The sequence below is a fragment of the Sinocyclocheilus rhinocerous genome, unplaced genomic scaffold (genome assembly GCF_001515625.1).
Source record: "Sinocyclocheilus rhinocerous isolate Xijiao unplaced genomic scaffold, SAMN03320098_v1.1 scaffold1152, whole genome shotgun sequence".
In the NCBI taxonomy this organism is placed as follows: Eukaryota; Metazoa; Chordata; class Actinopteri; order Cypriniformes; family Cyprinidae; genus Sinocyclocheilus; species Sinocyclocheilus rhinocerous.
In genome coordinates, this window is record NW_015625590.1 from 2,359,793 (window position 1) to 2,374,160 (window position 14,368).

Consider the following 14,368-nt stretch of genomic DNA (forward strand, 5'->3'; position numbering starts at 1 on the left):
TAAAAAGACTGCGAAAGGCTAACTGCAAATCCCTTCAGTTAAATAGCATCTCCTAACACTGCAAGAAGCTTACCGATTTTTCTGTCAATTTAATTTAAAGAGATTTTCCCCCATTTTTAATTTAGGCTAAAACTAACTTTAATATATGTATTTTTTTATTTAAAACATATTTGGCTGCTATGGTATTTAGGCAGAAATACGAAAAACATGTTACAAAAAAGCTAACGTTGCATATAGTCTCTGTCCACCAGGGGGCGTTGAGCTAAAGTGGCACTATGATGCTGAGGATGCTTCTCCGCTTCCAGTTTGTGAGATACACAGGGCGGGTCTATAAACGGACGCTGAGGATGCTTGAGGATTCATTATCAACAATCTTAACTTTATTTCAAATATAACGGCTTCACAGTGTTTTATTTTATATAATAAGTATCGCCTCAGTTGGCTTTGACAGGAATCTATCCGAGGGTGGTAAAAGGACAGTGGAAATAGTCGTCTTTTTTCTGACAAACCCAATCGTTTGCCGGTTTACAGCGATACAAACCGGCTTTCTAATTTTCTTAAAACATCAGGCCATTCTGACAGCTTTATCTTGTTATTTGATGGTTTTTAAACAACCTTGTGGGCCCTTTCTAACAGTGGATACTTTAAGCGTATCTTAAAGGCTTTGCCAGTGCTCTGACGTCATTTGTGTTTATTATTTTTTTCTGACATCAGCAGGATAATGTGGTAAACGGTCGCTGTTAATGAATGAAACTGTTTCCCACGCAATAGACATTAATGATTTGCTTGGTAATGACGGCGACGCGATAATTTATTTTGTCACAGCGGAAAGACAAAGAAACATCATAAGTGTTGTTACGGCAGAGAAACGGCTGGTAACGTTAGATGTTTTTGTCTCCTGTCGTGTATCTCAGCAAGATTTGCCGTTATTTCTCCATGTTTAGCACCGACAGACTCACGGTTCCTGAATATGTCAGTAATCGGCTACACAACCGGAGGACGGGCTCTGGCCCCAGGGCTGTGTCTCCGGGGATCAGCGCCGACGTTCGGGCCGTGTTGGACGGCTCTCTCCCCGCGCTGCGCTCCGCGATCAAAACACTTAAGTCTTCGAAAGACACTGGAGATGTGGAGGAGACCCGCCGGGCCATCGCTGAGACTTTCCAGCTGGTTGAGGAGGCCTGGGTCCTGCCCACAGTGGGCCGACGGGTAGCAGAGGAGATGTGCAACAGGATCCGGCTGGATGGGGGTCTGGAACTGCTCTTGCAGCTGCTGCAGACACCTGCTGTAGGAATCACATATGAGTCTGCCAAGCTCCTTGAGCAAATACTGGTCTCAGAAAACAGGTAAGGAACATTCTTGATAAAGTGTTTTTTAGGCCCATTTATTAGGCCCGAAAAAGTATTTGGACAAGCAAGTCACAGTTAAATGTGAATGAGTGTCATTGTATTAAACAAAGTGGCAGTTGGTTATTCAAAAGAAAGATAGCACAAGCATTTTACATGCATAGAGTTTGTTTGGTTTAAAATGATAATAAATAACATACTGTTCAAAAATATTTTTTTCCCTTTTTTATATAACAATATACAAATTTTCGCATGGAATAGTATGCAGAAAATAGTCATACTGCCTGAAAGATATACTGTACCTAAAATAACTGTCCTGGGATATCATATTCTTTTTAGATAATCTTTCTGCTGCATGTAAATCATTTGCACATTCACACAGTCAATATGGGAAGCCGGAAGCTGAGAGAGATTGATGAACATGAATTTAGGATGAAGCTACGACTTTTTCTTCTCTGTAAATATGTTCAGTTCTAATAAACTTTAATTGTTTTGTTCACTGCATTTCACGTTTTGTTTAAATGGAGTTGAAAAAACCAAACTGCTAAACTTACTCCTAATATGACACAAGGATTCATAGTCTTTGCAACAGCTCTTGTAGTATGTTCACATTGAGTCACACTGGCAGCTCTTGGTGGCATCAAACCCATTTTAAAGAATTAATTCAAGAAAATCAGTATTAAACATAGCCCTGCAATTCGGTGTTAGCTTTTTACAGATTTTATTGTTGCTTATAGCAGTACATTTGCTTTACTAAAACTGTCAATTGTTCCATTTTCATTTGCAATATTAATATTGTTATAGTCAGGGCTGAATTTTTAATCCCAATTCATCCTGCATTTGTCCTAAAAGGAATAGAAAGACAAAAAAATAAAAATAAATAAAGAGAAAGAGACCAAAAACAGCGGGACAAAAACACGAGATTAAACACGAGAGTAAAGTCTGACAGGGTAATATATTCACTGTAGTTATGCCACAGCTGCAGGGGGGGTGTATAAATCTGCCCTAAAGCCACTTAATAAATCCACTAAAAATCATATTGGGCCTAAGTGTCTTGTGTTGTGTGATTTATTTGCAGGTGCCACTTGGTTTGATATTATGTAATCATTTATCTAATCGGACTTGTAATCAAAGGTTGTGGGTTTGAGTCTTGATACCGGCAGGGCTTGTAGGTGGGGGGAGTGAATGACCAGCACTCTCTTCCACCTTCAATACCATGACTGAAGTGCCCGTTGAGCAAGGCACCAAACCACCAGCTGCTCCCCGGGGGCCGCAGCAAAAATGGCTGCCCACTGCTTTGGGCGCGTGTTTGTTCACTACTCACTGCTGTGTGTGTGTGTGAACTTGGATGGGTTAAATGCAGAGCACAGATTTTGAGTATGAGACACCGTACTTGGTCACATGTCCCTTTCACTTTCACTTTTCAAAAGGCTTATATGCATGCAAATTCTTTTAAATGCTTGTTTTTGTATTTCTCTGCAGGGATTATGTGGCACGTATGGGGCTTGGGGTCATCCTGAACCTGACCCGTGAGCAGGATGATGCCCAGCTGGCACGGAGCGTGTCAGGCATCCTTGAGCACATGTTTAAACACACAGAGGAGACATCTGCGCAGCTCATCACTAATGGAGCACTGGACACCCTCCTGTATTGGTGCCGTGGAACAGACCCAACTGTACTGCGGCACTGTGCTGTGGCCCTGGCAAACTGCGCTATGTATGGTGGGCACCGCTGCCAGCGTCTGATGATCGAAAAACAGGCGGCTGAATGGCTGTTCCCACTGGCATTTTCCAAAGAGGACGAGCTGATCCGGTTCCATGCCTGTCTGGCCGTGGCTGTGCTGGCAGCTAATAGGGAGATAGAGAAAGAAGTAGTGAAGTCTGGTACTCTGGAGTTGGTGGAGCCATTTATCGCCTCGTTGGACCCTGAAGAGTTTGCACGCAACCTGTTGGACAGTGCAGACAGCATGCAGGGCCGCACCGCAGCAGACCTGCAGCACTTACTGCCTCTGCTGGACGGCACATGTCTGGAGGGGAAATGCATCGCTGCATTCTACCTGTGTGTGGAGACTAGTATCAAGTCTCGTCAACGTAATACCAAGGTCAGGCAGACACTATATTTACTCCTCTCACATATTTTGTTTAAATGGAGATGAAGAAACCAAACTGGTAAACTTACTCCTAATACGACACAAGGATTCATAGTCTTTGCAACAGCTCTTGTAGTATGTGCACATAGAGTCACACTGGCAGCTCTTGGTGGCATCAAACCCATTTTCACAGCGTTCGATACACGACTCTGACAGGAAAAAGAGCGCAGTTCCAAGATAACACAGAAAATGTATATCAAAATATTATAAGAAAGTATGTGTTCTTACCTTCAGCAGCATATGTGAAGGAAATCAGTCCTAGCAACAGAAAAAGCCTCATCCTGGCGTCTCACAGTGAATGTGACTGAAGAGCTGAGACCATCAGGACTACAGGAATCAATAGACTCAGAGGTCACTCACCCGCTTTTGTTTAAACCTATATTGCAAAACTTATCTGCAATATGGTTTCGTCTTTGTTTAACTGTAGTCATCAAAACCAGACAGGAATTGTTTTGCAATCCGATAATAAAAATATTAAAGGTTGTTTTATGAGCACTATATTTTATGTAAGTTTTATTTAAGTTGATTGGAATTTGTGGGCTACACTACTTTTGAGTGTGTAAAGGTATAGAAAGAAATAATGCTTGTTTACAACTTTCAAAATGTAAGATTTAGACTGTTTAACAAAGTCCACCATGATGTCCTTTACTAATGTGGGAGTGTATTGCTTAAACTTGGGGACAAATAACCCGTTTGACCTCTGTGAAAAGTGAATGATTAATAGATCTATAAACACTATCACCTTACACAACTGCTTACAAACATTCGTCGTACATGAATAACTTAGCCTAAGTCAAGTTATGAGTTTAGCGTTCTTATTTGCATATTTCTTGCTTATTTGCATGGTAAAATAACACTGACTGGAGGAATAAAGTTAAATAAGGGCACGTTTCAGTAATTGCCTGCGTTGCCATATAAATCGGCGAATAATAATACAGCCGTCGTCTTCTCTCCAGTGAAAAGTGCGTGTGTACGGCGCGTCCTGCGGCAGGGTTTCCAGGTTTTCACAACAAACCCCGCCCAATTGCTACTCAAAACTAGCCCAAAACTAGCCCAGTCGCGTTTCGAGGGGGTCCCCCGTTAAAAATCGGATTCCCCTGGTAAAATTTGCATTCCATGGGCTAAATATCACGTTATTGGGGTCGTTTTTCAACCCGCGGACATGAAAAACAACCCGCGGCAACAGTGTTAATGTATCCCAATTCCGCGGGAAAACCGCGGACTTGGCAACACTGCTGCGGCCGTACAAACATCATGAATATTTAATGAGATCATCAGTGAGGCACTTTATGATTGGTTGTCTGTAGCTAAACAACTCGACGTAACAAGTTCCAGAGCAAGGTTTCATAACCTAGGGTTAAAAGCTGTGCCAACCCCCTTTCAAAATTGCGTGTGAAACGTTGCTAAAATGATTAAAATGGCCTTTATCTGTGGTTTTAAAAAGACTGCGAAAGGCTAACTGCAAATCCCTTCAGTTAAATAGCATCTCCTAACACTGCAAGAAGCTTACCGATTTTTCTGTCAATTTAATTTAAAGAGATTTTCCCCCATTTTTAATTTAGGCTAAAACTAACTTTAATATATGTATTTTTTTATTTAAAACATATTTGGCTGCTATGGTATTTAGGCAGAAATACGAAAAACATGTTACAAAAAAGCTAACGTTGCATATAGTCTCTGTCCACCAGGGGGCGTTGAGCTAAAGTGGCACTATGATGCTGAGGATGCTTCTCCGCTTCCAGTTTGTGAGATACACAGGGCGGGTCTATAAACGGACGCTGAGGATGCTTGAGGATTCATTATCAACAATCTTAACTTTATTTCAAATATAACGGCTTCACAGTGTTTTATTTTATATAATAAGTATCGCCTCAGTTGGCTTTGACAGGAATCTATCCGAGGGTGGTAAAAGGACAGTGGAAATAGTCGTCTTTTTTCTGACAAACCCAATCGTTTGCCGGTTTACAGCGATACAAACCGGCTTTCTAATTTTCTTAAAACATCAGGCCATTCTGACAGCTTTATCTTGTTATTTGATGGTTTTTAAACAACCTTGTGGGCCCTTTCTAACAGTGGATACTTTAAGCGTATCTTAAAGGCTTTGCCAGTGCTCTGACGTCATTTGTGTTTATTATTTTTTTCTGACATCAGCAGGATAATGTGGTAAACGGTCGCTGTTAATGAATGAAACTGTTTCCCACGCAATAGACATTAATGATTTGCTTGGTAATGACGGCGACGCGATAATTTATTTTGTCACAGCGGAAAGACAAAGAAACATCATAAGTGTTGTTACGGCAGAGAAACGGCTGGTAACGTTAGATGTTTTTGTCTCCTGTCGTGTATCTCAGCAAGATTTGCCGTTATTTCTCCATGTTTAGCACCGACAGACTCACGGTTCCTGAATATGTCAGTAATCGGCTACACAACCGGAGGACGGGCTCTGGCCCCAGGGCTGTGTCTCCGGGGATCAGCGCCGACGTTCGGGCCGTGTTGGACGGCTCTCTCCCCGCGCTGCGCTCCGCGATCAAAACACTTAAGTCTTCGAAAGACACTGGAGATGTGGAGGAGACCCGCCGGGCCATCGCTGAGACTTTCCAGCTGGTTGAGGAGGCCTGGGTCCTGCCCACAGTGGGCCGACGGGTAGCAGAGGAGATGTGCAACAGGATCCGGCTGGATGGGGGTCTGGAACTGCTCTTGCAGCTGCTGCAGACACCTGCTGTAGGAATCACATATGAGTCTGCCAAGCTCCTTGAGCAAATACTGGTCTCAGAAAACAGGTAAGGAACATTCTTGATAAAGTGTTTTTTAGGCCCATTTATTAGGCCCGAAAAAGTATTTGGACAAGCAAGTCACAGTTAAATGTGAATGAGTGTCATTGTATTAAACAAAGTGGCAGTTGGTTATTCAAAAGAAAGATAGCACAAGCATTTTACATGCATAGAGTTTGTTTGGTTTAAAATGATAATAAATAACATACTGTTCAAAAATATTTTTTTCCCTTTTTTATATAACAATATACAAATTTTCGCATGGAATAGTATGCAGAAAATAGTCATACTGCCTGAAAGATATACTGTACCTAAAATAACTGTCCTGGGATATCATATTCTTTTTAGATAATCTTTCTGCTGCATGTAAATCATTTGCACATTCACACAGTCAATATGGGAAGCCGGAAGCTGAGAGAGATTGATGAACATGAATTTAGGATGAAGCTACGACTTTTTCTTCTCTGTAAATATGTTCAGTTCTAATAAACTTTAATTGTTTTGTTCACTGCATTTCACGTTTTGTTTAAATGGAGTTGAAAAAACCAAACTGCTAAACTTACTCCTAATATGACACAAGGATTCATAGTCTTTGCAACAGCTCTTGTAGTATGTTCACATTGAGTCACACTGGCAGCTCTTGGTGGCATCAAACCCATTTTAAAGAATTAATTCAAGAAAATCAGTATTAAACATAGCCCTGCAATTCGGTGTTAGCTTTTTACAGATTTTATTGTTGCTTATAGCAGTACATTTGCTTTACTAAAACTGTCAATTGTTCCATTTTCATTTGCAATATTAATATTGTTATAGTCAGGGCTGAATTTTTAATCCCAATTCATCCTGCATTTGTCCTAAAAGGAATAGAAAGACAAAAAAATAAAAATAAATAAAGAGAAAGAGACCAAAAACAGCGGGACAAAAACACGAGATTAAACACGAGAGTAAAGTCTGACAGGGTAATATATTCACTGTAGTTATGCCACAGCTGCAGGGGGGGTGTATAAATCTGCCCTAAAGCCACTTAATAAATCCACTAAAAATCATATTGGGCCTAAGTGTCTTGTGTTGTGTGATTTATTTGCAGGTGCCACTTGGTTTGATATTATGTAATCATTTATCTAATCGGACTTGTAATCAAAGGTTGTGGGTTTGAGTCTTGATACCGGCAGGGCTTGTAGGTGGGGGGAGTGAATGACCAGCACTCTCTTCCACCTTCAATACCATGACTGAAGTGCCCGTTGAGCAAGGCACCAAACCACCAGCTGCTCCCCGGGGGCCGCAGCAAAAATGGCTGCCCACTGCTTTGGGTGTGTGTTTGTTCACTACTCACTGCTGTGTGTGTGTGTGAACTTGGATGGGTTAAATGCAGAGCACAGATTTTGAGTATGAGACACCGTACTTGGTCACATGTCCCTTTCACTTTCACTTTTCAAAAGGCTTATATGCATGCAAATTCTTTTAAATGCTTGTTTTTGTATTTCTCTGCAGGGATTATGTGGCACGTATGGGGCTTGGGGTCATCCTGAACCTGACCCGTGAGCAGGATGATGCCCAGCTGGCACGGAGCGTGTCAGGCATCCTTGAGCACATGTTTAAACACACAGAGGAGACATCTGCGCAGCTCATCACTAATGGAGCACTGGACACCCTCCTGTATTGGTGCCGTGGAACAGACCCAACTGTACTGCGGCACTGTGCTGTGGCCCTGGCAAACTGCGCTATGTATGGTGGGCACCGCTGCCAGCGTCTGATGATCGAAAAACAGGCGGCTGAATGGCTGTTCCCACTGGCATTTTCCAAAGAGGACGAGCTGATCCGGTTCCATGCCTGTCTGGCCGTGGCTGTGCTGGCAGCTAATAGGGAGATAGAGAAAGAAGTAGTGAAGTCTGGTACTCTGGAGTTGGTGGAGCCATTTATCGCCTCGTTGGACCCTGAAGAGTTTGCACGCAACCTGTTGGACAGTGCAGACAGCATGCAGGGCCGCACCGCAGCAGACCTGCAGCACTTACTGCCTCTGCTGGACGGCACATGTCTGGAGGGGAAATGCATCGCTGCATTCTACCTGTGTGTGGAGACTAGTATCAAGTCTCGTCAACGTAATACCAAGGTCAGGCAGACACTATATTTACTCCTCTATGCATTCACTTTATTACGAGTGAGAGTGTCTTGGTTATGTAATTGCATGAATTAAATATAATAGTATCTAATATATATTTTATGTATATATTTTAAAATATCTATTAATATATGTTTATGTATATTATATATTATTTTATTTAATTAATGCAGATTTTTAGTACTAAGACATGAGTATAAATAAAATCATATTAATAACAATAATTAATATATATAAATATATATATATATATATATATAATTCAAATTTTTTTTCTAAGACACAAGCATAAATAACAGCAATGCATCAACATTTTATCTGCTGATTTGCAAAAATATATATAAAAATATATATAATATCTAGAAAAATATATAATATTAGCTAATTATTCAAAATGTATCATTTAACTTGCAGTCTGCAAAGGGGTGGATCAGGATTAGGCACAAAATAATGTCTTCAGAATCATTCATTCCTGTGAAAATCGACTGAGAACTGAACAAATAGTTGTAACCTGGCTCAAAGAAAGGTAGGAATCATGTCTCCATGGCAGTTTTACTGGGGATAATACAAGACGTCTTGACCTTACAAATGGTTGTCGAAAGCAAAAATGGTACAAAATGCACATCATATTTTGTGACGTGCTAGAGCAAAACAGGCACTACTTTTGGAGCATTAAAAATTTGTAAGAAACAAGTATTGGATTTCATTCAGCCAATATGATTTTCCTGGATCTTTCTACTCAGATATTTCAGGAGATTGGAGCTGTTCAGAGTCTAAAGAGGATCGTCATGTACTGCAGTAACGCCACTGTGTGCTCTCTGGCTAAGCGGGCCTTAACAATGATGAGCGAGGACGTCCCGAGGCGTATCCTTTCATCTGTACCCAACTGGAAGAGCGGAGAGGTGCAGACCTGGCTGCAGCAGATTGGCTTCAGTGCATTCAGTGAACGGTTTCAGGTTTGTACACAGCTTCCATTTCCTGTATAGCTGACCTTAGATAAAGGTAGAGGATAGGATGATATCTTGATATCTTTTGCTGCGGTTTTGTGTACCATATCTCTCAGGCACTGCAGGTGGATGGAGATCTACTGCTTAATATCACAGAACAGGATCTGATCCAGGATCTGGGCATGACTTCTGGGCTCACTCGAAAGAGGCTAGTGCTATTTAATTGTTTGAAATCCTTAATTATTCATGCTAAAAAATAGAAATCTTATAGACATTTATGCACAACTTCATTCTTAATTTCAACTTCAAAGTTTGAGATCACGTTGAAAATCTGGGATTTAAAAACCTAATTTAAACTTGGAAGCCTGGTATGTTTAAAAAATAAATAAAATTAATAATTTTACAATTTTAAATTAAAATTCTATTTTTTTTTCTTTTTTGCAAAATAGAAGCATTTTCACTGTGTCATCATAACCTGTAGCAGTTCTCTGAAAACCTCTGTGCAGGTTTCTTCGAGATCTGCGTGTACTGAAAACCTACGCCAACTACTCCACATGTGACCCCAATAACCTGGCAGACTGGCTTGCTGATATAGACCCACGATTCCGTCAGTACACCTACAGCTTGGTTCAATCGGGAGTCGATCGGAACAATATCATTCACATTACAGACCAACAGTTGCTGTCTGACTGTCATGTAGAGAATGGAATCCATCGTGCAAAGATCCTTTCTTTTGCCCACCGCCCTGCTGAACCCTGCTTAACCGATTCCCAACCCGCGGGCCCTGATGTGTTCATCAGCTACCGTCGCACTACGGGTTCACAGCTTGCCAGGTCAGACCACAAATTAGATGATTCTTATCTGTCTTTACAGTAATGGCACCTATTTAGTTACCCAGATTCTATTTGAATGACAATGGATGCAAAATATAACTGTACATATTGATTATTGGATATTTGTTTGTGCACATACACTTTTATCCTATTTTTTTTTTGTACATTTAGATTACATTTACATCATGTAACTCCCACTTAAAGTTAATCTTTAAAATTGCTTAATTTAAATAACACTGTTCAATGTGATCTTTCATGTTCTCTTGCAAATCTTAAATGGAATATACTTGTTTCATGCTGTTGTGTGAAATATGGATGTACTATTTTTTACTAAGATGTAGTAATTTCTAAATTCACTTTAATCATTGTTTTTAGTGTTCCATTTTTCATTTATTTAGACAAAGTAGTATAGAATTTTAATAGTGGCCATTTTTTTGGTTGAAATAAATCCCACGTCTCCTGTTCTTCTCTTTCTCTGCAGCCTACTGAAGGTACATCTACAGTTACGTGGTTTCAGCGTCTTCATCGACGTAGAGAAACTAGAAGCTGGCAGGTTTGAGGAGAAGCTGATCACGAGTGTTCAGCGAGCGCGCAACTTCATTTTGGTGCTGTCAGCCAATTCGCTGGACAAATGCATAGGCGACGTGGCTATGAAAGACTGGGTTCATAAGGTTAGAGAAAGAAATCCTTCTTTGATCAAACTGTACTTTTATAAATAAAGCCATATTTACTCAAGGTCCAGGCCATTGTCCAAATGCTGCAATTGGACTGAAAACACACTCCTTCAGTGATTACAGTCATCATTAACTGAATCCCTATTAGAGAATCCTTAAATCAGTTCTCAGAAGATGCCAAAACGTCCTTCTGCCAAGACCTTGAAATATGTAATTATGTGTATTAACATTGTCATTCAGCCATCTGAGGTTAAATGTTTTGTTTTATGTTATCCACAGGAGATCGTCACCGCTCTGAAAGGGAAGAAGAACATTGTTCCTGTTACTGATAACTTTGTTTGGCCCGATCCAGCCTCTCTGCCAGAGGACATGAACACCATTCTCAAGTTTAATGGCATTAAGTGAGTCAACATTCTGTCTGACTAAACATGTTGGTGCAATTACTCTATGACATACAATATGCACTCCTCTAGTTTATGCCTGCTCAGTAACTTGTAGGCTCTAATCTAAAATACTCTAATTGGAAAAATAATTTATGTAAATCTCTTCTCTCAATGTCACAGGTGGTCCCATGAGTATCAAGAAGCCACTATCGAAAAGATTCTGCGCTTCATCGAGGGATGCCCAAGCCAAGAGCAACCAGACGGAGCAAAAACAGACAAAGAAGAGCCACAAAAGAAATAAAACATACATTTGACCAATAAAAAGCCCTTTATTATGCCTAATAACTAGGTGTTTCTAGTAATGACTGCCATGTAACCAGAACACACCTGCTTACTCCTCAGAGGCCAGTGTTTCCTTCAGTTGTATGCATGTCTAGATAGATTACTGTTGAAATTTCTTAGAGAAAAAAACGTAAGTGTAACCTACCAAGAGATGCACTGGAACTTTAAATGTGTGGTCACATTAGCAAATATCAGTGAAAAAATTGTGGGCACAGCTCACATAGAAGTCATTTTCAAACCAAGCAGCTTTCTGTTGGTCAGGGTGGCAAACCCACATGACCAAGCTGAACCTGTTGCGAAATCTACATATGGGGAATTTTTCCACCCTCGTGCAACATTTGTGATTCCTGTTGACATCCTCCTGTGAAAATTTCCTGAACAACAGTAAATGTGACTTTACCACAAGGATTATTTACAGCTTTATGTCTGTAGACAACATTTGTGGCAAATAACATTGAATATTCCTCAATTGTGCTATAGTAATCAAACTTGCTATATACTGACTGTGCTCCCAGAATTATGTGGGACATTTCTGTAACTCAGGAAGTTGAATTGATTTATGCATTATCAATCATATTTATGACATAGTCAATCTCTGTTTATATGCTACATAATAATAGATAATCTTGCATTATAGCATAATCAGTTAGATTATTGAAAAAAAAGCCTTATGAAACGTTAAACATCAATTCTGATTTTTTTTTCTGAATTGGACTTGCATTAGGTAACAAAGGTGTCAAAAATACTGTAGTTCCTCAAAAATAGTTTCTAGTTAGATTTCTAGTCCTTTGTGACTAAAGTTTTTGCAGTTTGTTAGGCAAGTTATTATATTTTAGTTATAAGCTATTATATTAAATCATTATGGTTATTCATCCCATCAAGCAGTATTTGGAAGAAGTTTCAGGATTTGAATGACTGCTGTAGAGGCTTTCAAGCTTTCATGTGCAGTCACTCTGAAGATGCAACTGATCAAGGAAAATTGTAACGAACATTTACTAACACCTCTTAACACCTCAAGCTTTATCCTGCTATTGAGCTCCTTACTATTGCCTTATGATGTTTGTCTGAGTATATTTCAAGTGTGATACAATGTGTAAAATCTGTACAATGAAATATCGAAATGTTCTTTATCAGGCATAAACACAGCAATAAAGCTTGTTTTGGAAAACATGCCTTTAGTCCACATTTTTGTTTCACAAAAATATCATGTTGTCCTGTATTCAAATCTTTTACAAAACTGCTTAGATAACTCTTTTGATCCTTTCAGAAAACACAAAGCACTAGCTGGCATTTTCACTTCCTGTCAGCACACTGACAAAAAACAAAACAACAACAACAACTGCAAGACAACAACCACATAATTCGTGCCTGCTTTTCAGATTTGACACAAGTCTAGAACACAAATAACATGGAGAAGCATTTTAAGTCTGTTAACATCAGGAGGTATATTACTATGATTGTCTCTGATACACCTGTGAGACATGACCTGTGTGGGTTTAGATGTGATCCTGTGCCTTGAGTTCATGGCTGTTATTCAAAGGTTAAACGTGCAATTTTCACAAAAGTGTCATTTCATGTCAAACAATCCAAATTTTAAAATCTTCCCTGGCTCAAAATTTAGATTTTGTCAATTTTTTCTGAAGAAAGAAACATAAATAGAGATGAAAGGCAAAATATAATAACATGGATGACAATTTTCACTTGATATTTTAAGTCATGGATAAAGGTAGGTCTTTTAGTAAAATATGTTGACTTTAGGCTCCAGGTACATATTATTGAATCTTACCCATTTTCAATGGTAGAGAAACAAATGTGGGTCACTTCTTAAATATTCATCCATGCCATTTTTTTAAAAGCTTTTTTCTTGTGTTTCTTTCACCAGAAAACCTCTGGGACCCCTGGCTGAGTTGGCCCCCCAAACTGAATTGCAAAAACAGGTTCAAACAGGTTTCCCAAACACAGCCCTATCTATCTCCCACTGGTCACCAGATAAATCACTCCCAAATGAACGCCATTGGTTGAGCTAATATTGCTGTCGGGCTGGTCAGGATGCCCTAACAAAAACAGTTTTGACAGTCTCACAGAGCTACAGTTAACACTTTTTGGGGAAAGTCACCTACCCACCTATAAAAAAAACACACATCCCCTTATTCAATCAATCAATGTTTTATTTACAGAACAGATTTAAAAACAACCAAAGTTGACCAAAGTGCAGTGCAATGAAAAAAAAAAAAAAAAAAAAAAAGAATAAACAAAATAAAACAGGAATGCAAAAACATACAATACAACAATCCACAGTGACGTAAGAAACCCCGGAATAATGCAAAAAATGATAAAAACCAGGGAAAATAAATGTGTTTTAAGATTGAGTTTTGGTTCAGTGGTAGCAAAAGCACAAACATCTCGATGTTTAAGTTTGGTTCTAGGAACAGTGAGTACACCAACACCTTGTCAACACCGAACACGAGTGGTGCGATGCTACGAAAGAAAAAAAACAGTGCAAGGTAGTCACCCCCCTTTTTCTTTCAGATTGTATTTCCAAAGCATGAAGGTAAGATCTTACGGATTTATGAATGAACCGCTGGTTTTAAAATATTCCCGGTTTAATTGATCTTAAAGGGGTCATATGATGCTATTTTAAAGATCATTATTTTGTGTATTTGGTGTAACAGAATATGCAAATCTGCGACCAGGGTTACGTGCATACTAGATCGCAGGTTTAGATGAAGCATGGGGCACATCAGGTGAGATTATAGATTTCTGACTAACCGCTTGACCTTAGTTTAAGTTGTACTCAGTTACGTTAA

General features: G+C 39.6%; 2 protein-coding genes across 2 annotated transcripts; both read left to right on the forward strand.

Moving 5' to 3' along the window:
- The first annotated feature begins 207 nt into the window (after window positions 1-207).
- Window positions 208-3,498, forward strand: LOC107757368 (sterile alpha and TIR motif-containing protein 1-like). The gene is made up of 2 exons (XM_016574823.1): window positions 208-1,343; window positions 2,826-3,498. Exons 1-2 carry the CDS (start codon window positions 886-888, stop codon window positions 3,496-3,498), a joined length of 1,131 nt encoding a protein of 376 aa, XP_016430309.1. The 5' UTR covers window positions 208-885.
- A 1,638-nt stretch (window positions 3,499-5,136) lies between these two features.
- Window positions 5,137-11,801, forward strand: LOC107756984 (sterile alpha and TIR motif-containing protein 1-like). Its single transcript, XM_016574319.1, has 8 exons — window positions 5,137-6,272; window positions 7,755-8,373; window positions 9,126-9,338; window positions 9,446-9,537; window positions 9,836-10,162; window positions 10,644-10,833; window positions 11,116-11,237; window positions 11,400-11,801. The coding sequence occupies exons 1-8, from the start codon at window positions 5,815-5,817 to the stop codon at window positions 11,518-11,520; spliced, it is 2,142 nt and encodes a 713-aa protein (XP_016429805.1). The 5' UTR covers window positions 5,137-5,814; the 3' UTR covers window positions 11,521-11,801.
- The last annotated feature ends 2,567 nt before the right edge of the window (window positions 11,802-14,368 follow it).